The 24,650-nt window shown below is 38.1% G+C and overlaps 1 protein-coding gene across 6 annotated transcripts in view; it reads left to right on the top strand.

Annotated features, from left to right (window-relative positions):
* Positions 1-24,650, top strand: part of slc25a26 (solute carrier family 25 member 26) — a 289,265-nt gene that overhangs the window by 15,044 nt on the left and 249,571 nt on the right. For all 6 annotated transcript variants that reach the window (XM_069937121.1, XM_069937116.1, XM_069937115.1 and 3 more), the window contains exon 3: positions 2,911-3,020. In XM_069937121.1, the coding sequence (XP_069793222.1) occupies positions 2,911-3,020 (110 nt within the window). The remainder of the gene's footprint in view (positions 1-2,910; positions 3,021-24,650) is intronic.

The following is a 24,650-nucleotide window of genomic DNA, read 5'->3' as shown; positions in this document are numbered from 1 at the left end:
GAGGCTTGGTGTATGCCAGATAAGTGTATTTTCCAATTGCTTGAGACTTGTTCTTACAAGACCTGCAGTAAGAATAAACAGTTTAAAACCTAAAAGACAAAAATACTATATTGTACTTGCATTGAACAAAATTCACTTGCATGAACATATAAACCTTGAAGCATTTTACATTATTTTCAGTCTCATTCTTTGATAACATTTAACAATCGCTGCATCTGCAGGTTCATCCCCACTGTGAAGCTGCCCGAAAGATGAACAATAACATTATAGATAATTAACACCCCCCCCCCCCCCCCCCGCTCAAGTTTACAGATAAAGCCTCTGACCAGGGTGACTTTTAGTAACCAGGGATAAGGGGTAAAACACAGGATTCTGTTGACACTGTGGTTAAGTGGGAAAAAAAAAACACATATGCTGGAGAAACTTAGCAGGTCAAACAGCAGGGATAAGGAGCCGCTTTAAGAGAGTCACCCCAACGACAAGCAGCATCAACCAACTGTTAATCCTTGGCCATTCCATTTTATTCAAACAGGTGCTACAAGCAAAGTACATGACACTCTGCTGGCTGAATATTTGCTCCATCTTCACCAAAAGTTGAAGTGTAACTTCAGAAAACATTTACTTTTACAATTTTAAACTTGTGTTTTTTTTAACCTATTATTTTATCCTTGTTTATTTAAAAAAAAAAAAAAATTCCTCTTTTTTTTTGCCAGTTGCTTAAGGCTGCTTGTTACTTGAATTCTGGAGACCAGGGGTTTGTATTTGAGAAGTAAAGTCTTGTTGGGGATAGTCAACATGACTTTGTGAGGGTCAGGTTGTGCCTCTCTAGCCTAATTGAGTTTTTTGAGGAGATGACCAAAGAAGTTGATGAAGATGGGGCAGTGGGTGTGGTGCAGATGTATTTAAGAAAGATGTTTGAAAGGGGTCTCCATGTTAGGATCATCCACTCAGCTGAGTGGATTTGGAATTGGCTTGCCCACAGAAGGCAGATGGTAGGAGATGGAGTGTATTCTTCTTGGAGATTTGTGACTAGTCATGTTCTTCAGGGTCCTTTACAAATGACTTGGACAAAAATGTGCAGGTTGGATCAGTAATAAATGACCAGGTGATATTTCTTGCCAATATTAAGCATGTACTAAGATAACTTTTTGAATTGTGTCATAGGGTTGATTTGCATCTTCCTGATAATGCAGCAACCTCATTTTATTTAGAACATAGATAAAGCCAATTTTGTCCATCGAGACCTGTGATGCCTAATTACACCCAATTAATGGTGTTGTTGTTTGAGTATAATTGAACACCATGTGTTAAAATGGCTGGAATCTGTTTCTATTGTGTTGTCAGCAAATGTTTTTTTTTAAAATGAACCTCTAAGCATGTACATTTTTGAGGGTGGGAGGAAATTGGAGAACCTAGGGCAAACCCATGCAGGTCATGGAAATAACATTAAAACTCCTTGGATTCGAACTTGAGTCACAGGCGCTGTAAGAATGTCTCACTAACCATAAATCTTTTAAGTATTTCAATAATTGTTCAAATTTCTTGACTTGTACATGATTTAGAGATGTGCTGAGTTGAGGATAAAGAGAGCATGTTTAGCAGCAAAACTTATTTGAGGTGATTACAATTAAGGAACATTTTTATTTCACATTAATTTTATATTATGTTTTGGAAAATTTCTTATTACTTTCCTTCCTTTCCACATTATAGTTAATGATTCAGAATAAAAATGCATTCCAATTGCTAATGGGCAATTGCTTCTTTGCAGCAGTGGTCTGTCTATCATGTTGTGATTGAAAATTTTCAAGGGACATAGTTTGATTTTTGAAAATGCTTGAACTGGGTTGTAATTTCTTTCTTTGGCTTGGCTTCGCGGACGAAGATTTATGGAGGGGGTAAAAAGTCCACGTCAGCTGCAGACTCGTTTGTGGCTGACAAGTCCGATGCGGGACAGGCAGACACGATTGCAGCGGTTGCAGGGGAAAATTGGTTGGTTGGGGTTGGGTGTTGGGTTTTTCCTCCTTTGTAATATTATTTACAATAAAGCTGCAAGTACTTTTGTAATTGTGAGACTTTCCACTACCTTCTAAGTAGTTTGTAATAGCCTTCATCCACACTAACCACTGGGCTGAGATCTGTGCTCCTTGTTAACATGCTTTGAGGTTGGTTGTGCTCCATTGTCTGCTACAAGTAAGGAGAAAATGTAACCCTTCATGTTGGTTCAATCTTGTGTGTGCACTTTTCAATCTCTCATGTTTATTTTGACAAATTTTAAAAATTTGTGCTGTAATTTTTTCTTGTACATGTATTGATGTGAATGCTTCCCTTCATTTAATGTCAACTAGTTTTTTTTATTATCTGCAACTTCACTGAAAATTGGAGACAGCTTGTTTAAAAGTGTTTCATCTATCCGATCACTATTAGATTTAAAAAAAAGTCCTTCAAGATCAAATTAATCTGATTGTAATTGAAGATTTTTTTGTTTATTATATGAAACAAATATGAGTGATGTGCGATCCAGGTCCTCATTCTTTCATTGCCAACTTGCTGCTTAACATAATCCTGAGAGTACCAGCATTTTAGAGGTATTACTGGGACAATTAAAAGAAGACTATTTTAGAACCACATGCTAGATTGTAATTGTACAAAAATTGTAATTTTTACATAACATATGCAAAATACACAAAGTGGCTCGTAGTAAAATAGCCATTATCTTGCATTATAAGTGAAACTGCTTTTGTACTTTATTGGTGCAACAGACACAGCCTTCTGTTAATAGTTATTAGCTTTCAAGTTTAAATGAGTTAATCATTTGAATCAATGTTCAAGTAATTTGTTGGAAATTCTTTGCGGAAAAAGCTGATAACAGTTTAAACTGATTGGAACTTGTTTTGTGTCAATTAATTTCAGCTGCTCTTTTCTTTGTTACCTACGAATGCACAAAGTCCATGTTGGGTCCTCGGGTGTCTTCAAAAAAGGCTCCATTTCTACACATGTTTGCTGCTTCTCTTGGGGAGGTGGTGAGTTCTGAATTTGTACACTATCTGAAAGTTTAAAATAAGTCAATGTAAAAAACATTTGACATTTTAACAGAATTTGTTAATGATATTTGCATGGAAGATTGGTTGAATCATATTTGGAGGAGGAGTAGAGTGAATGTTTATGTCATATTAAAATAAGTACTGGGAAAGGTTTCAAAAAGTCAGTCAGCACTAAAGCTGGGTATTATTTCCTTTGGGGGGGGAAATAATTAAACTGGGTTGGGCTCTGAAAGGGAATTTGGTGTGGATAACCTGATGCGTCTTCAAGACTGTTAAATGATTTGTAGATATATACAAAACCTCTTTTGTCTTTATACGTTTCTGAGTGCATAATATCTTCAGTCAGAAAGTGGCCAAAATGTAGAACATTCTTTCAGATAGCCTATAGATGTTTTTAAGGGGAAAATAAATAAGGATGAATAGGGTAGATGTAATTAGATAGAAGAGTACTTAGTGGATTGAATGTTTTTTTGTGCTGTCAATAATATAAAAAATAAGATGCCTAGCCTTTGGGCTAAATGATAAAAAAAATTGCAAAAGAAGCCAGGTTAGAGGAGAATGTTAATGAGATTTTTTAAATAGTTGTGGTGATTGGGAGTTGGTGATCCACCTGAGGCTGTCAGAGACAAAATGTCCCACCCTGGGTTAGATGCACAAAATAGATGTGTCCAGAAGTTCGTGAGTTGATAATAAAATATTCCTGGTAAGTAATATAAAAGAACCCAAGTTTCTTTATCATAATCGAAGGAACATCACATGGTATTAGTGGGTATTATCAGGGGACATGGAAACTGTGAAGTTGCTTGACGCTATGATTTGGATTGTGAACGTCGACCACGAATGGCAGTTGTTCAAACAATGATTCATGTTGTATCTGCAAGCCTTTAGACTTGATAGCAAACCAGATGCAGAGAAGATTGCACTGCTACTTACTGTGGCACTAGAGGTTTTCAATACGTTTGTTTTTGCCAAGATGACCAAGATAAGTTCGACAAGGTTACGGAGATGGACACTGCTCCCCAAATAAAAATGAAACATGCGATAGGTACGTGTTTCGCTCGTGCACACAGCTGCAGGCAGAGAGCTTTGATACTTTAATGAAATTGAAATTGAAAGCAAGAACATAGAATTTTGGATTGCTGTAAGACTCAATGATCTGTGATCAGATTGTGTTTTAAATTATTGACAAGAAAGTGAGAGAGTGGTTGCTATGAGAGTTGGAGCTTATCTTAGCTGGAGCTGTGATGATATGCCAGTGAATTAGCTCTGCAGTATGTGAAAAAGTTTGGTGAGAATCCAAGGGCCCTTGAAAATGAAGACACAGCCAGAGCCACGGTGTCTAGATGCACATATAAAACGAGGATGAGACATAGAAAACAACAAAAAGATGGAGAAACATTCAATTGTAAATGATATGGCACTCAACATAAACCAAAACAATGCCTAAGGAAAATTCTGTAATAAGTGCAAAGGGCAGTATCACTATGCAATGTTTTTCCAAAGGGAAACAAAACCGAAGTGAAAGTGTGCACACTATAGAAGAAACTGCCCTCGGTGATGTATTTTTCGTGGACATGGTAATGCAGGAAAGTTTCAAACCAATGGACACTGAACAGAGTTGAGCAGGACAAGTGGATGGTGCCATTGCATGCAAATGGAGCGGATATTCCTTTCAAGCTGAACATAGGAGCAAAGGTCAATTTGATCCATCAGGACAATGAAGATTAAACCACACATCCATCCAAATTCTGTTTAGCTCAAGGCCAACAATGGACAGCATATTGACATGAAAAGCAGATGTTGACTCAAAGGTGAAAGTTAAAGGTAAAGAGCACCACCTCATGTTTGCAGTGGTCCCAGATGGACATGACTCACTGCTTGGTAACAAAACATGTGAAAACTTAGGCCTAGTCAAAAGGATGTACCACATTAACATCACCAATGCACAGAAGAATGTAGGGAAAATACTGGATCAATTTCCAGACATCTTGAATGGATTTGGTGTTCTACCATTCACCTATAACATATAGTTAAAGGAGGACAGACAGCCAGTTGTGCATGCCCCAAGGCAGTTCCAGTGCCACTAAAAGACAAGCTCAAGCAGGAAATCGACTGAACGAGATCACGAGGGGTCATAAAGAAAGTGGAGAAGCCCACAGAATGGGTGAATTCAATGGTGTGTGCCAGAAATAATGGACTTGCTAGTGGAAGCATGGCAAAAGATTAGGACTGATTTTACCACCTGGTTAAAAAAATTACTTGCTGGTTATTGACTATCTATCAAACTATCCTGAGATGGCATTGCTTCTTTATGTATCTACTGCTTGTATGATCAAATATATTAAATTGATCTTTGCAAGACATGAATTCCTCAAATTGTCTACAATAACAATGGACCATCCTACATTTGTAGAGAATTCCAGAACTTTTCATGAAAATATGATTTTTGGCATGTGACTCAAATGATAAAGCAGAGAAATGAGTTCACATAGTTAAACAGTTACTCAAGAAAAACTAGACAGTCGGTCAGATCCTTATCTAGTCCTGTTGAGTTACTGAGCTTCACCACTTGAACAGGACATGCCACCTGCAGAGCTCCTAAAGGAACATAGACTAGGCACCACACTTCCCTACTCTGCAGACCCAAACAAGAACAGATGTCAAATGGAAACAAAAGCATCTGCAAAAGAGACAAAAAGCAAGCTATGACAAGTCAGAAAGAAGCTAAGGGCCACTGGCACAACACTAATCAATGAGATTCTGAGATTCCAACACCTGGGACAAGAACATCACTGTTCTGGAGGAAGTAGGTCAAAGATCTTAAACTGTCAGAACAGAGGATGATCACATACTGAGGAGGAATTGAAAGAGTGCTGAAAATACAAGTGATGCTGCAAGAACAGACAAATGCAGAAGATCCAGCCTGTACAGCAAGAGAGGAATCTCCACCAATGCTCAACATTAGTGGACCAGTAGAGCTGACGAATGCATCTGTGTTGAGAAGATCCACTCATGTTTACAAAGCACTCAACAGGGTGAATTTATAAAAGAAAAGGAACTGCACACTTAAAAAGTTTGTCTGTTGACATTGACTTTACACAGTGATAGAGCATAATTTGAATTTAATGGTGCTAGATTGAACATAAGTAAAGGGGATATGGTGATTTGGAGTTGGTGATCCTCCTGACCACTAGAGGGCATTGGAGATGGCATGTCCCACCTTTGGTTCGATGCACAAAATGGATGTGTTCCATGAGGGCATGAGTTGATAATAAAATATAAGTAATAGAAAAGAACCCAAGTTTCTTTATCACAATAGAAGAAACATCACAATACAGTACAATGCCGATTATCTGAAATTGGGATATCCAGAATCCTCATTTATCCAAAAATTTTGGGAAACTAAATATGATTTTTCAGATAATTGAAGATTTAAGGAGAATCAGAAGTCCTCATTATCTGAAAAGTTTTGAGACCAAAATGATGTAATTTCATCTCCGAAAATTTTTGGATAAATGAAGATATCTGAAACAATCAGAAATTCTCAGTTATCTGAATTTTTTTTTCAGAGCCGAACTGACTTCATAGGTTGAAAAAAAATTTAATTTAAAAATATTTTGTTCAGGTTTTGTTTTTGGTGAGAATTGAACATTATTTCATGCTTAAAAAAAAACAATCTCTGTTGTTTGTTGTTTAAACACAAGTGATTTGCTGTTTCTTTTTTTAAAAAAAAACGACCAGTTATCCAAAAATTCAGTTTATCTTAAATAGGCCCAGTCCTGACCATTCTGGATTATCAGAGTTGTACTTTAATTTGGAAGACAATTTGGTCTTCAAGCTCAGCAGCTGAAGGCTAATCATTTGCATTGAGCAAAAGAGACTTGAATTGTACAAAGATAGAGGATTGCGGGTGGGGGGGGGTTTGGGAGTTGGAGGAAATACCAGAGATAAAGAAGTTAAGAAAATATTTAAACATGATGAAAAATTTTACAATTGATTGTTGTAAGACTAGAAGCCAATATAGATTGACATGTGGAAGAGTCATTGGATTTATGTTGTTTACTGAGAAAGAAAGTCTGTGTTTTTGTTTTAAAGTGTTGAGTTGCTTCTCGTGGTGTTTATGAAGAGTTGCAGGATGGCTTTATTTGCTGTCATACACAATATATAATTGGGGTGATGAACTGGTGGTAACTAAATAAGCTAAATTCTGATTTTTGTCATACCAGTGTTCAGTTAAAGCAAGATTTTTTTTCCCATAGCTTTCAGAAATTAATTAAGTGATCTTTTACCAAAAGTATTTTATAACAAAACTTCATTGTGGATATGCGTGTACTTATTTAGTGTTAGGTTTTCCTCGATTTTTGTTTTGCACATAATTGGGTGTGCCTGAGGAATTTTATGCTTTGTTTTCAAAATTGCAACTTCAAATATTAAACACAGGTAATAATTTCATTGCCTGTTATTACACACCGATTCTGGCCCTAGGATTTGGGTATCCCTGCCTTTGCGCAGGCAGTCAGGAACATGTTGTACAGAAGTGTACACAAATACTGTTTTGCTGGCGCCTTTGGAAAACTACACAAAAGAGTCTGGAAAAACAACCACCTGAAAAAACACACAAAGATCAGCGTGTACAGAGCTGTTGTCATACCCACGCTCCTGTTCGGCTCAGAATCATGGGTCCTCTACCGGCATCACGTATGGCTCCTAGAACGCTTCCATCAGTGCTGTCTCCGCTCCATCCTCAACATTCATTGGAGTGACTTCATCACCAACATAAAAGTATTCGAGCTGGCAGAGTCCGCAAGCATCGAATCCACGCTGCTGAAGACCCAACTGCGCTGGGTGGGTCACGTCTCCAGAATGGAGGACAGTCGCCTTCCCAAGATCATGTTATATGGCGAGCTCTCCACTGGCCACCAAGACAGAGGTACACCAAAGAAGAGGTACAAGGACTACTTAAAGAAATCTCTTGGTGCCTGCCACATTGACCACCGCCAGTGGGCTGATCTCGCCTCCAATCGTGCATGTTGGTGCCTCACAGTTTGGCGGGCAGCAACCTCCTTTGAAGAAGAGCGCAGAGCCCACCTCACTGACAAAAGACAAAGGAGGAAAAACCCAACCAACCAATTTTCCCTTGCAACCGCTGCAACCGTGCCTGCCTGTCCCGCATCGGACTTGTCAGTCACCAATGAGCCTGCAGCTGACGTGGACATACCCCTCCATAAATCTTTGTCCGCGAAGCCAAGCCAAAGAAAAAAGATTTGTGTATTATAGATTATGCAGATTTAGTCTTTCAAATGTGCAAATTATAGGGGATCATTTATAAATTGCAGAATCTTTCACTGCATTTACAAAATCAAGTTAAAATCTCAAAATAATGAGAAACAAAAGTGTGCTACTGCTGCTGTGTTTATTTAAGTACATTGTTTCTTATGGACCTTTGGTTCTGATTTAACTTCATTTGTATTCTATGTATGCATTTCTAGCGAGCTCATTTGTCAAGTTGAAATCACTAACTTGCATATATAAACCTTGTTCTCCCTGAGGACATGCGAGAAAATACTGTGACATGACAAGGCAAAGCAATTGGCAAGCATGTCAAACTTAGCATGTAAACTCATCCACAAATTACAAATTTTTGCATATAAAGAGCTGCTTCAAACACAATAGTATTTATTTAAAAAAAGACTGATTTCATTTTTTTTACTTTGTTATAAAGAAATGCTAAGATTTTTTTGGTGGTATAAAAACATTTATTAAGAACCATACAAAATGTACATGTTAATGATTCTCATATACTTTGTACAATTTGCATATGCATTGAAATTTTTACATGGGTGTATGTGTGTGGTAAAAGAGTTAATTACAGGGAAATACATGGGTTTGAGGAGATTGCTTTGAGAGCTAGTGAAAATTTGAGTCAAATACCCTCCTATGTCACAAGGAAATGTGAGTATTATGAAATGAACATTGAAATATGAAGAACAAATGCATTCAGTTAACACATTTATTTCTGAACTATAATCTGCAATGGCTTTGTTTGAACAAGTACCTACAACAGTGTCTAATCTATTGTCCCTGCCAAACTGGAAACAATCACTCTTCTGTTCTCGAGCACAGTCCTTCTGTTGCCCCTTCAAAAGTGAATGGTATTTTGACCAATTCATTCCTTTAGCTTTGGAATTCACACCTCTTAAACTGTTCCACCACATTGTCATCCTTTAATTTTTGGAGCAGTCCACTCCATTGCCATGTTTGTTGGTCTCCTACCTAATAGAGGCATTCAGCACAGATAAGGGCCATCAACCCAACTTGTCAATGCTGACTAAGTTAGCATTTGAGCACGTTCCATTTGCTTCTAAACCCTTTTTATCCATGTATTTGTCCATATGTCTTTTGAAAATCATAATTTCAACCTTATCAGTGATTTCTTCTGGCTGTTCTAGATATGGACTATCCTCAGGGTAAAAAATGTAGCCCCTTGGGCCTCTCTTGCATCTCTCCCCTCCTGTTGGTGATCACTCCTTATCTATCGGGGGCGTGGCAAGATGGCGTAAGGATCAGACGTGCCTTCCAGTTCTCTCCTAACTCTATTGTTTTGTTTAGAAATGCCCATTAAAATTCTTTAAAAGTTTAGATAATTTCAGTGCTGTTAATTTAACTTATGATGGTACAATTGGTGAAAAAGAGCAAAAAAAAAACGACAACAGATCATCAAAAAACTACATTTTCCAAAAGTTCAAGTTTTGGAGCCTACCTACAGGAAAGACACTGGGACTCAGAGTGAAATGGATCCCAGGAGAGAGGTACAGTGTTCGGATGTAGAGCTCTATGTTACATCGGTAGAGCCCCCTAAAGAGGGCGCCAAACAGTCTTTAGAACAAAGAGTTACTCAAAGGCATTTGTCAACTGTAGAGGTGGTGCTGCAAACTGCATCTCTTGAGATAGAAAAACCTATGCAACTTGATGTACTGGGAGAACTTAATACATTATGGACTGGGGAAAACCCCGGCCAGCGTCCTCCAGTCACTGCTGGAGAGGCTGTGGCTGGGGTTTCCACACGCAGTCATACTACAAGGAAGGCAACCAGAATGAAGGAAGGAACAGAAGATCCTTTGGTTATGCAGAAGAAGCAGGAATCTGTTGAGCCAAAATCTCTTCCAATTGAAAAGATTTTTGTGAATCTTGCATCTAAATTATCTTATACAATGCAGGGATTATCCAAGATTATGACTGAACTTGGTACTAGGTTTAATACTCTGGTGAAAATACATTCTCAACAGATGGCTGAGTTTGGAGCTTTTAAGCTTGAAGTGAGAGATAAATTTAATTCGTCTGAAGAAGATATAGATGAAATACGGGATCAAGTTTTTGATGTGACCAAAATGGTCGAAGACTTACAAACTCAAAATAAAAATTTGGTGAAAAAGATTGATTATTTGGAAAACCAATCCAACGGAACAATATAAAGATTATTGGTTTGCCGGAAGGTATGGAGGGACCAGACCCAAGAAATTTTTTTACTGAATGGAGTCCTTATCTATCCAAGTGCTGGTAGATCTTGCGCCTCAGAATCCTTTCCAGCAAATTTTTCACAACTGAAGTCTAATTCACTAGCTTGTAGTTCCCTGGCTTCACCTTGCAACCCTCCTTAACCTCTTTGCAGAGTCTGGAACTTTCATCTATGGCCAAAGATGATGCAAGTTTGTCTGAAAGAGCTTCCCACAAGATCTGAGGATGCGTTTTGTCAGTCCATGGAGATTTGTTCACATTCTTGCACTTTAAAGCTGTCAGCACCTTTTGTTTATATGTGGTCCAAGATATTGTAACTCTTTTGAATCAATTCCTTAGAACCATAGAAGATTACAGCACAGAAACAGGCTCTTTGGCCCTTCTAGTCTGCATCAAACTATTTTTCTGCCTTGTTCCACTGACCAGCACCATGTCCATAGCCCTCCATACCACTTCCATCCATGTACCTGTCCAAATTCTTCTTAAAAGTTTAAAATTTAAAATTCACCACATTCCCGCATTCACCACTTCAGCTGGCAGCTCATTCCACACACCTACCACTCTGTGTGAAGATGTTCCCACTAAACTTTTCCCCTTTCACCCTTAACCCACATACTCTAGTTTGTATCTTACCTACCCTCAGTGGAAAAAGCCTACCTACATTTATTCTGTCTATTCCCCTTATCAAATCTCCCTTCATTCTTCTCTGCTCCAGGAAATAAAGTTCTAACCTTTCCCTGTAACCCAGATGCTGAAGTCCAGGCAGCTGCCCAGTAAATTTTCTCTTTCAATTTTATTGACATCTTTCCTGTAGTTAAGTGTCCAAAACTGCACACATTTGCAAACTGAAACAAACTGAACATCAGTATGGAAAAGGCAGAGAATGTGTCTAAGATAAGGCTGGACAGAAGAGGAGTCTGCTGAAAAGGCTTCCTTTTTCAAGACTGGGCAGAGTTCTAATATGGTAGCCTAAGTGCACTCTCTGTGGAAATCAAGAGTGGCAGCTCGTCTTCCTGGAGAGTGAAGAGGAGAAGAACTCGGTGAGAAGAACCTGGAAAGAAGACAAGTTTTTTTTTCTCTGGTAGACACTCCTGTTTGGGGTGTCCAACAAGCAACGACCATCTCTCTGTAACCCTCCACAACATTCCCACCTGGTAATTCTAAATAAAGCACTGACGTTTGCTTGAATGTAATGACTGATTCTGGGCACAGGATTGAAGATGACTGGAAACATGGACAGTGGGAAGATTACACACACTTATGCTTAGATTGGGGGGGTGGGGGTGTGGGGGGAATAGTGTAAATAACTTGGTGTTGATCAGGTCCCTTCTCAGAATTAAACTAATTTTTTTTCATGAACCATTGCTTTGGTGTATTTCGATTGCTGCTGGTATATGGGGTTCACTGAACTCGTAACACTACAAAGTAAAGACTGGTGAGAAATTATAATTTAAAATCTTGTCATTTCCTGTGGCTTCACATAAAGACATGGGGAGTCTGTTTTCTCCTTAACCATCCTTTTAATCTTGTATACATGTCGAATCTCTTGGGATTCTCCTTTATCCTGGCTGCCAGATCTATCTCGCATCCGATTTTTGGCCTCCTGATTTCACTCAGACATTTTCCTTCCTATGCTTGTACTTGCTTGATCCAAACTGCCTAAATCTGAAGTATGCCTCCTTTTTTTCCAACCAGAGTTTTAATATCCCTTGCAAATGACTCCCTAAATTTGCCAGTCTTGCCTAACAGGAACATGTTGTCTTGGAACTCTTGGTATCTCTCCTTTAAAATTTTTTCCCATTTGTCATCCATCCCTTCAGCTGCAAATGATATTTTCTGATAAACCTTTGCAAGTTTCCACCAAATGCCTGCAGAATTGGTCTTGCCCCAATTGTCATTGCTTCTTTCTCATGTTAACTGGCTTCTTGAGGCAGTGCCTCACATAGATGTCTTCAGTGGGTGGGAGGTTGGTTCCTGAAATGGACTTTGTGCAGCCTTCTGTGATTCTGGGCACTCAAGTTTCCAAACCAGGCTGTGATGCAACCAAGAAAGTATACATGAAATGTAGATTGGATTGTACCATCTGTTGCATTTCCAGCACATGAGAAGAAAATGTACCTACCTTCAGTGGGGAAAAAACATAATAATTGTCAACAATTCAGTGGGGAAGGAGGTCTGTAAAATTTAAAAAAAAAAAAGGAAAAAACTGAAAATACTGGGTCTTAAAATTATGAAAGTCAAGCAAATCTATGAAGGGAGAAACAGTTAATAGAAACAAAACTCCAAACTTATTAAACTCCAAGGCTGTAGAGCACGTCGAAATAATCAAAGACTTGTTGATCCAAATCAAGGCTTTTATTAATTAGAAGACTGGAACGTATCACAAGTAGGTCGACCAGACCAGAATGATCGGGTCTGGCTAGGAGCAACCCTTTAAGACCTGCCAGTAGGTGTGGCTACACTCTCAGCCGATCACCATCATCCTTCACTACAATATATACATATACACATTGGTGATAGAATCTGGACTATCACAAAGGTCTGTCAGGGAGCAGGTTTACAATACTCCAAAAATAAAACTGCAACCAAAATAAAAGAATAATTTTGATTACTTTTTGAGAAGATGTTGTGCAGATTTATTGATAACAGATTATCTTCATATTCAGTCGTCAATTTTTTTTTAATTGCATTGATCATTTTTCAAAATTTATGATGAAATTTATCTGTCAAATGGACCAAATGATAGATCACAATCACCTTGAGGAACAGTTGGTGCTCATGAGGTTGAAATTAGAGGAATGCTTCTGATTTTTGACATTCAGTAATGAAGATGAATAAGTGGCACAGCAATTTTTAGATTTCCAAGCACAAACATTTAGATGTCCCTCCCATTTGCAGTGTTCCGATGTTTCTGAGCTACTATTCGTTCAGAAGTCATGTCATTTTTATTTGGAGAGAAATCCCAGATACTATGGGAAGGTGCAGCAAGCTATCAACACAATTCAAACTGTTCAGCAAGTTTCCTTGTAGAAAATTATTACTATTAGTTTTGGACTTTAGTCATATCGTTCATATGAGTAAACAAAATTAACTTTCTACCAAAGACTCCAAATAACTGCAGTAACTCTAATTTGGAGCAATTGTTGATTTATTGTCTCAATAAGACAGTGAAGGTGAAGAGATTTGAGTGTCAGAATGCAACAGATGTGCAATGGGAAGTGTTGTTCTGAGGAGTATTGTGCTTTTTAAATCATGCAGTGCATCCTCAGCTTTGTATCTAATTTGGAAAGTTTCAGAGCAAACCTCCTGTTCCTTCATTATTTAACCTGAGAGACTCATTTTCTCATTCTATATTATTTGGGAGGCAGCAAAAGGGGGAAGAAGAGCCAAATGTTCTTTTTTTTAAAAAATTCTCCTGCTTGTCACATCAAATCTATTTTGGAGAAAATTCTCATATCATGTGAATCAATCTTGTATTTAACCCGATCTTTCGGCAATTTTGCACAGCATTGCTGCTTTTCATTTACTGAAGCGGGGATGGATTTGCTGCCTGATTACTGAGATAATGCTGGCTTGTCTGTAAGATGATGTGTATCATGAGATGCAGCTGACCAAATGGAAGCATTTAATTCCTCTGTGGTCAAGCAAAGGCTTTTGATTTCTTAGGCACAGTATAATGTGATTTGGCAACAAATGTTACCAGGATATGTGGGAGAAGAGGGAATTCAGAAGATGCATCAGCTATTCTGATTGGTTTCTGTCAACTTGTGAGATTGAGGTTTATACTTTTGCTGTTGATTTGAGATGAATCGAGTTTATTCATTACATATGTACAAATGCATTTAAATTCTTACTGCAGCCATAAGGTACACCTGACAAGATAAATTACTACGAAATGCCAAGACAGAAAAAGAGATAATAAAAATAAAATAATGAATAAATATTTTATTTTGTCTATTTAGAGATGTGGCATGGTCACAGATGCTTTCAGCCCATGACCATGTAAACACACCCATTACTCAGATTGTTGGAGTCAATATCTCCAAGAAATTCATCTTGACACAAATTAATGAATATTATGCTCCCATTCCATCGAGTTTTAAGACAGTCATAAAATAATTGTGGAAATACCAGTGGATGATGAAAATACTTTCTGTTGAAATTGCAAATGTTAATTTCTCTCTTTCATGAACAAAATAGTTATTTGTACCTTCTGTTTTTATCCATTTTAAAATGTAGATTGCTTCCTTCAGTTTTTCTGTGAGATATCAATTGTGCCCTTTTTGAATCGTGCAAGCTGTTGTGCTTGAAATTCCTGAAATATCAGTCCAATTAAGATTAACATTAAAGGAACTCAGGAAATTATATTCCTGCCATAAAGACCTGCTGTGAAAATGTTGATGTTTATAGGGGCATCAGACTAAATCCTCAGTTAAAACTGGAGTGAAAACAGCTTGTAAATAAAGATGAATGGAGTGTGAAACCCTCCAACACATCAAGCAAATTTATTGTACAATTGGGGGCTAAAGCCTGTAAATTGGAACCTGTCAGCTATCCACACATGCCTTGCATCAAAACTGTACAAGCAACAAATAAAAGTAGTTTTATTACACTATTTTAAAAAATGCACGAGGAAAATATTACCAATAGAGTTGATCATCATTCTTTTGCTTGTCACAAACCATATGATTTTAATCATCTCAAGGTAAAGGCTCCATTATTGTCACACAATACTACATTTAGAATGTAACATACATGAAATTCTTTAACTTTTGTCTACTGTAAGTCAGACAGAGAGTCACCACTTTGTCCAGTGCCTCTCACAAAAACCTGCAGCACCTGGTTTAACTAGGCGATCTCTCCTCCAAGTGCTGACCAGGCCTGAGCCTATTTAACTTCTGAGATCAGACAATCTCAGGCATATTCAGGCTATCTAGCTAATAAGAGGTCTATAATCTAAAATCTGTTGATGTACTTTAAATTTTGTGAAAGGGTTCAGCTTTATTCATGCTTTAATATGTGCTTCATTGATCATTTTCAATTGAGATAATTTATCTAAACATTTTAATGGAATGCGTATGACTTTATATTTAGATATTGCAGCCCATTCATTTCAAAACTTGTGGTATTATGGATCTTTCAGCCATAGCAAATCAGTTTCTAATGTTACAAACCCAGTGGACCACAAAACCCAGCAGCAACAGATATTCACCAAGACAAATGGTTACTTAAACAAAAGTTGTTTTTAATTATCTTTAAACATGAAAACAGGATCAGACTTTATCTTATCACTATTAACTTCACTAACCAAACTTAATCCCCTTCTAATTCTAAGCGCACGTGTATGTAATGTGTGTGTAAGTTTAGAAAAGTTCTTTGGTTCACAGTCCAGTTTCACTTCTCATTCCTTTAAGTTCTCTGGTTGCAGGCAATTCTTATACTGTGCATAAAATTTAACATTTATAAAGTTCACCAGGATTTGGTGCTTGAAAGGTAAATGGTTACTGCTCGGGAAGGTTCTTGTCGATTTTCAGAGAGAGATTTGTTGTTCACTGGACAACCACAACTGATTCCTTGTAACCAATGACTTCAGTGTCATGCTGAAGAAACTTGCCCCCTTGGGGTTCTCCAGATGATAACTTCTTTATTTCAGGTCACCTCAGAGTACCTTTTTGTTTCTCTTATTTCAAGTGAAACATTAGGCAGCTCGTCCTCTCTTGCATGAACCACAAGGGCTTTGACCAGGCTGAACTAAGCAGTAACAACCTATCTTCCAAATGTTTTTTTTTCCCACAAGCTTGCCAGCTTGTCCTGTTCCAGCCCCAGCTGCTGCTGAGCTGTAAAACTGCAGAACTGAATTCTCTCTCCCCCTCTCTCTCCGAGAGAGAGCCTGTTTTACTCTCTGTTTGCAAAACTATATGACCCTCTGAGAACATCAAGAGAGCTTGCGACTCAGAGTTCTTTAATCTGTTGCCTTATTCTAAACAATCCATTAGTGAAGTCTCTTGGGCACTCTCCAAAGCTTTTGGAAAGGCTCTTGGCGACGGCCTATCTTGCATAAGCAGAGCTCCAGTATTTTAAATAAGATCTGTTTTAAAGTGTTTGTATGTGACCTACACTAAAAAAAATCTGCCCCAATTTATCTCCCATAAACATATCTATAATCTGTCACACTAGATTATCACTTTCTTTGGTTATGGATTAAATTTAAAAAAATAACTAAACCATCGAGTTTTGTTTATTTACTGTTGAGGAAGATCTTTCTTCTTTGGCTTGGCTTCGCGGATGAAGATTTATGGAGGGGTAGTTGTCCACATCAGCTGCAGGCTCATTTGTGGCTTATATAATATATAGACTCGTCAAGGCAAATAGCGCCTTTGGAAGACTACACAAAAGAGTCTGGAAAACAACCAACTGGAAAAACCTCACAAAGATTAGCAGAGCCGTTGTCACACCCACACACCTATTCGGCTCCGAAACATGGGTCCTCTACTGGCATCACCTACGGCTCCTAAAACGCTTCCACCAGCGTTGTCTCCGCTCCATCCGCAACATTCATTGAAGTGACTTCATCTCCAACATCGAAGTACTCGAGAGGGCAGAGGCTGACAGCATCGAATCCACGCTGCTGAAGATCCAACTGCGCTGGGTAGGTCACGTTTCCAGAATGGAGGACCATCGCCTTCCCAAGATCGTGTTATATGGCGAGCTCTCCACTGGCCACCGAGACAGAGGTGCACCAAAGAAGAGGTACAAGGACTGCCTAAAGAAATCTCTTGGTGCCTGCCACATTTACCACTGCCAGTGGGCTGATATTGCCTCCAACCGTGCATCTTGGCGCCCCACAGTTCGGCGGGCAGCAACCTCCTTTGAAGAAGACCGCAGAGCCCACTTCACTGAGATATATATATATAATATTTTTGTGCTTCAACTATTCTTTTTGCCAATGATCATATCTTTCAACCACAATTGACTGTGATCTTAACATTTTGATTGATCAATAAATTTTATAAATTCTATCTGGCTTATGAAGCTGATTGTGTATATTTTTCTGTCAGGAATTAGTTACCATGTATTGGATAGCTGAAAAAATTCAATCAACATGATCCATTCACCCAACAATTTTATTTATTGTCAGATTTTACTCATTGATAATTTACCCTTAGAACCATTTAATGCAGCTTGATAACCTTTCTAAAGGTCCATTAAGTCCTATGTATCAACCTGAAAGTGTTTTCTTTTCATTTGGGAAGATGAAAACCACTTTTTTGATTCCCAATGTGTGCCTTTTTGATTTGTGAACTGAACAACTGTAGTCAATCCCCAGTGATAAATTCTAAGTGATACCATTTATTTTTAAAGTTTAAGAACGGTAGCATTGTGAAAATTGTGGGTGCTATATGCCTTCATGTTCTTCAAGAAAAAGAATGGTAATTGTGGATTGTAGCATTTCCTGTCTCTATCTTTGTTCTAAAACATTGCTACTTTACTGCACTTACAGGAGTGAATACCAACTTTTTTGGAGAGGCACATCACACCACAGATTCTGGACCACAGATCATCTCAGCCTCAGGAGAGTTAGATGATGGCAGGAAATCCTTCTGATTATTGTTTGGCAAAATGTCAATAATATGGAGTGTGGCCTTTCTGCCATATCAAATGGATCAGGTTGTTAACCTTTTTAAGAAAGAAAATCTGCAGATACTGGGGTCTAGTGCAGTAACAAAAGTGCTGGAGAAACTCAACAGGTCACTCAGCATTCAGAGAAATGAAAAGACACATCTCAGGCCTGAATAAAAAGGGGGAGGGGAGCTCCATCTGCCTGATTTTAGCTGAAAACACTGGTTGGGCAGCATCTTTGTAAAGATAGAGTTCATATTTCAGGATGAAAACCTGTCATCAGTCTAATGCCAGTAATGTTTACCCTAATCCACACTCTATTCTTGATAGAGAATACAGTAGATAACAGTTGTGCACACCATAATTTCAAATTCATTGCATTTTGTTTATGAATGGGTGGAAGTTACTCTCGGCCATGCTAGTCAGGTGGGTTGACACCATCTTTGTTTTTCCCAATCATTCTGTTCATATATTTATGGATAATTTCTTCCTCATCCTTCCAAAGTCAGCCTTGCTTGAACTTGAAGCTGTTTCTTGTACAAATCTAGCATTGCAGGGTTATTGCTTAATATAATGTTCTCTTTTTTGCTGCCTTGACTAATTGGTGTTTATTGCTCATTTACAAACAACATATGGTCTGTTTTCTTGTTCAAAAAAAAATTGCTTGCATTTACCCTAATTACCTTTTTTAAAAAAAAAAATGTGTTCCTTTTGGGATTTAAGCTGTTCTGATTTTTCCCACTGAGTAGTTTTTGGTTTCCTCTGGTAATTATTGTTTTGCCAACACTTCTTTAATATGAGGTATTATATCCTGTAATGTCATTGTTGCACCCAAGAATTACATTTTATTCTGTTTGAAATTTCAACCCTTTAAGGCTTTTTTATCAATACTGAATCTGCAAAGGAAAATTTTAACGTTTTAGATTTATAATATTTCATCTGAGCTTGAATCGGATAGGATAATCCAAAAATCTTTTACATGTACTTTCAGTTAACAGGTAGAGAGAAAGCATGAGGGACAGATAAGCTAGAGTAGGTCTGAAGTCTCCATGTTGTGTCAGACCAGTGTCTTTCCATTATTGCAAATCCTAAATCCAATTCCCATCTCTCTCGATCTCTGTTACCTGGTTTTGCACTTTCATTTTGGAGAGCAAGGTATATCTTAGATATAAATTTAGGTATATTCCCAAGCCAAATTGTTCATTCCATCTCACTAAATTTAGGTGGGGCCAAGTTTGGTCCCCATCTTTCTTTTAACATTGATCTTGTGCAAGAAATTTATTTGAAGAGGCAGAATATTCGAACTGGTCCCAGTCTGAATAATTGTTCTGAATGTCAGTGCTCTATTTATCCAGGCAGTGCAGCTGATCGGAGATGGAAGTAATGCCATGCTTTTGGATGGAAGATCATTTGTGAATAGGAGACTTGTGTTGGGAATGGTATTGTAAAAGATTCTGTTTATAAATCCTCCAGAAATGGCCATTATTAAAGTACCTCTGATTTTGTCTTTATTAAACACATAATTGCCTAGCCTTAAAATATGTTTGGCAAAAACCACATGTTTGTTTACTCAAAGCAGACCTTGGTTTTTCCAGAGAAGCTAAATTTGCATTTAAGTTGACCATTCAACCACTTCCTAAATGAGCATTATTCAACGGATCACAGAGGCATTAACAACCCAACTCTTGGACAGGAACTATCATAATAGCGACCCCATTCATAACTGGTTTCCCGGGCAGATAACAGCTGTCTGAGCTACTACAATTATCAACCACAAGATGGTGTATCAAAAGGTGTAGGCTTCGCACTTCAACGACAGGTGTAAATAATGTTCCACTTCCACTGTCAATCTTAATCTAACTTTTCCTCTGCTTTGTAAATCTTAAGAACTCAATTAATTCCTGGAACTTCTGATTTACATGTGTTAATTAAATCTTGAAACTTGTATGCATCAGATACAAGACCTATGAGTCAGAATTTCATCTGTTTGTAATTGTTTTTATCTTATGAAGTTTCAACAATATTGACTGTACATGCAAATAGTTGATTGATGTCAATTATTTACATTTCTTCAGAAAGGGCACAATGTTTGGTGTTGGTGAGGAACTGTAACAAATGTACTTCAAACAAATTCAAAGAGATATCTTATCACTGTAAGAGTTATGCCAAACATGATATAAATACTGTACTGTTTCACTGTGATCTTTGAATGTTTCAATATTGACTAAGGTTACGTTGTCTACCTGCTATTAATATTGCTCATTTCTGCTAGCATGACTATAAATGTTTCTTGTCTGCCCTACTGTTCCGTTGTGCATTTTTCTATTTTGACAGTGTGGACTCTCTCATTCTCAGGTTTGGTGGGTTCACAGAGACTAATCTGGACACGTGTCACAATCAGAGTTAACTTTATAGCTCACACAGGAATCAAACAAAGGAAGATGTCAAATGATACTCAATCACTCTAACTACTTAAAAGCTATACAGGCATTCACATCAGATCCACGTTGGACTCCAACACTGGTGGCCACCTATCTTCTACATGGTACGAGACAAAAAGTATAACAGTGTAAGCAGGCATATTGGGTGCAAGGGTCCTCAGTAACATTGGCTGCTTACTCTACCAAACTCTCCTGCACGTATTCATGCAGGGACTTCAGCAGACACTCCCAATTCCTGTACCTCGGGGTGCAGCTCAGTATTATGTAATATATGGTTAATAACACACTCTTAACAAAACTGACTTGAATGCACACTCTTGGTTCCCTGTACCAATGGGCAGGGGGGTGCAGCTCCCTGCACTCCCTGCACTGCACTTTACACTGTCAAACAATGCGACAGTCCCACTCTAGTGTATTGCTCATGTTACCAGCTACTCCTCCAGCGATGTCCACAGTTAAGCATTTGTAGTCAAGATCACAGAGCAGAGAGAAGCATCGCACGTGTTGGAGTTGATATTGTTCGGAGCTTGACGTCTGGGCCATGATGATTCTGCATCATTCAAATGAGCCAACAGTAAGATGTGCACCAATGGGTGGCTGGAGTCCAACCTCGAATGGCTGGTGATGCGACTTCTGACCAGGTTCCAGACGGAGGTCAGGTGATTCTCTGCAATCCACGAGGTTCTAGAGAGGGAAGTCACTCGATCCTCTGCAATGCACATCAAACAGAGATCTCCATCGACTTCCTTCTCCACTGGAAGGTCAAGGCAAGCAACAAAAATGACTGGAAATGGCAAATTTATGATGAGATTCAAGAATTGTGAAAGCTGCGATCACACCAGCAAAAGCAGAACAAACTAATTTTTTTTTAATATGGACACATTCTTAGCTATTGACTTGTCAGGTTACAAAAATATATAAACACAGCAAAAATTCATCTACCAGTTGGCAAATAACCATTTGCCATTAATAGATAACACCTCATTGATGTTAAATAATTCTAAAATTCATGAACTGTGCTTGTTACATTAATTCTATAATCAGTTTTATTTGGAGGCTCAAGAGACTGCAAATGTGTCTGGATCAAAAAACAATCTGCTGCAGAAACTTGTCAGGTCTAATAGCATCAGTAGGAGTAAAAGAATTGTCGATGTTTTGGGTTGGAATCTTTCCCGGCCACTTTTTCACTCCGACTGATGTTGCTTGACCCACAGTGTTCCTCCAGCAGATTGTTTTATGTGATAAATTGTATCTGTTTAACTCGATCCATTTTCCTATTAAATGCGGGTAATTTTACATTTATTAATGAATGTTATTCATGATTTAATTGGCCATGATTTGACGAGGAGATTTAAGTAATAGATTGAACCCCCTTGAAAGAGATATTTGTGAAGAAGTAATTAAAACATTTTGTTAAACCTAAGTTATTTAAGCCAAATTTTGGCTTCAAATAATTTTGTGGAGATGGAATGGAAATACTCAGATTATTCTTGGAAGGATAGGTATAATGTTTTTGGACATTTCTCGGGATGATTACCTTTTTATTAATGAGTTTACCAATCATCGAACATTAAATACAAACATCATTGATTCTTTTCAGAAATTATCAGTGAATTTTGTTCAATGAAATTCACTTCATAGAACTTGATAATACTTGGTTTTATGTTTTTTGTGTTGGTGCAGATCCATTCCAATTTGCCTACCACAGGAACAGGTTAATGGCGGATACTATCTCACTGGCGCTGAACAGTAGCCTGAAAAACCTAGTCAGCATGGATGCTCTGAATTGACTAGGGTTTGGTATTCAACATCATCATCATCCCCTCAAAACTGATTATCAAGCTCCAAGACCTCGTCCTCAATACCTCACTATTTAATTGGATCCTGGATTTCCACACCTCCAGACCCCATTTTGTGTGGATTTGCAAGGACATCTCGATCAGTATCGGAGTACCACAGGACTGCATACTTTGCCCCCCGCTCTAATTGCTTTACACATACGACTGCATGGGTCAGTAAGATAACAGCACTATCTACAAATTTGCAGATGATACCGTGGTAATTGGCTCTATTTAAAGGGACATAAAGGAGGGAGAATGAAAACTTGGCTGAATGTTTTGCTAACAACAACCACTCACTCAATGTCATAAAAACAAAGGAGCTGATTGTAAATGTTAGGAAGGAAAAACCAAAGGTGTGCAAACTAGTGATCATTGGGGGAATCAGGTGGAGAGGGTGAATGAATTTAAATTCCTAGGAGTCACGATCTTGGAGGACCTTTCTTGGGCCCAAAATGAAGAAAACATGTCAGCTTCTCTATTTCCTCGGGTGTTTGCAGAGGCAAACTTCTATAGATGTTCAGTGGAAAGTGTGCTGACTGGCTGCATCACAACCTACTATTGGGACTGATTGACACCAATTCCTCTGCAAAATGTAATAGACACAGTCCAGTACATCACAGGGAAAACTTTCCCCATCATCTAGAATATCTATATGGAACAATGCAGTCAGAGATCCACACCACCCAGGACATGCTTTATTATTGCTGCTGCCATCAGGAAAGACGTGTGGGTGCCACAAAACTCGCACCACCACGTTCACGAATAGTTGCTACTCCTTCACCATCAGACTCAAACAATGGATTCAATCAATCAGAGACTCATTTCAGATCTCTTGCTTTGTACATTATTCATTACTGTATGTATTTGTATAATCAGTTTGCTTACATTTCTCTCTGTATACATCTTCTTGAAAACAATTTGCACTACTGATGAGTCAAAATTCTACCTGGCCCGCAGGAAAAAATATCTCAGGGTTATATGTGAAGTCAGGTATGTACTCTGAATATAAATTTGATAATTTCTTGAATTTTAGTTTCTGCTAGACGACTTGTATTCAATTAATTATTCAATGAATTCTTCTGGCTTAATAAATTGTATATGAAAAATAACCTTCGTATTCCTTTTGAAGTTTGGTTCCTTTTTTTTGCTTGTCGTTCATTCTTGTGTGCAGCTTAGATTATTTAATACATGCACTAAAGTCTATTTAATGTTCCCCTGAATGTGTAACTGCATCACCAAGCTGAAAGGAAAGCAGTTATGAAATTTGCACCTACTGTGCCCTCCATAATGTTTGGGACAAAATCACTTTTTTTCTTTAATTGTCCCTGCGCTTCACAGTTTTAAATTTGTAACCAAACAATTCGTGTGATTAAAGTGCACATTCCAGATTTTATTAAAGGGTAGTTGTGTACATTTTAGTTTGACCATGTTTAAATTACAGCACATTTTAAACAAAATGGAACATAGCAATGGTATGTATATGAAAGTAGTGATGTTTAGTACTTTGTTGCATATCCCTTGCATGCAATGACTGATTGAAGTCTGTGATTCATACACATCACCAGATGCTGAGTATCTTCTCTGCTGATGCTCTGCCAGGCCTCTGCTGTAGCTATCTTCAGCTCCTGCTTGTTTCGAGGGCTTGTCCCCTTAAGTTTTCTCTTCAGCATATGGAAGGCATGCTCAATTGGATTTAGATTAGGCTTTTCCAGTTTTTAGCTTTGAAAAACTCCTCTGTTGCTTTAGCAGTATGCTTGGGATCACTGTCTTGCTGTAGGCTGAAGCATCGTCTAATGAGTTTGGAGGTATTTGCTTGAACATGAGCAGATAAGATGTTTCTTTACACCTCAGAATTCATTTTGCTACAGCCATTATCAGCAGTTACATCATCAATGAAGATAAATGTGCCAATATCTTCCGAGGCCATAACACGCCCACCCACTGTTACAGATAAGGTGATATGCTTTAGATCTTGGGCATTTCCTTTATGCCTCCACACTTTGTTCTTGCCATCACTCTGAATCAAGACCTTTTCCCAGAATTCTGCAGGCTCTTTTAAATACTTCTTGGCAAACTGTAATCTGGCCATCCTGTTTCTGTGGCTAACTAGTGGTTTGCATCTTGCTGTACAGCCTCTGTATTTCTGTTCATGAAGTCTTCTGCAGACAGTAGTTATTGGCACATCCACACTT

This window comes from Narcine bancroftii, chromosome 5, assembly GCF_036971445.1.
Source record: "Narcine bancroftii isolate sNarBan1 chromosome 5, sNarBan1.hap1, whole genome shotgun sequence".
NCBI lineage: Eukaryota > Metazoa > Chordata > Chondrichthyes > Torpediniformes > Narcinidae > Narcine > Narcine bancroftii.
This window is presented reverse-complemented; position numbering and strand designations above follow the sequence as displayed.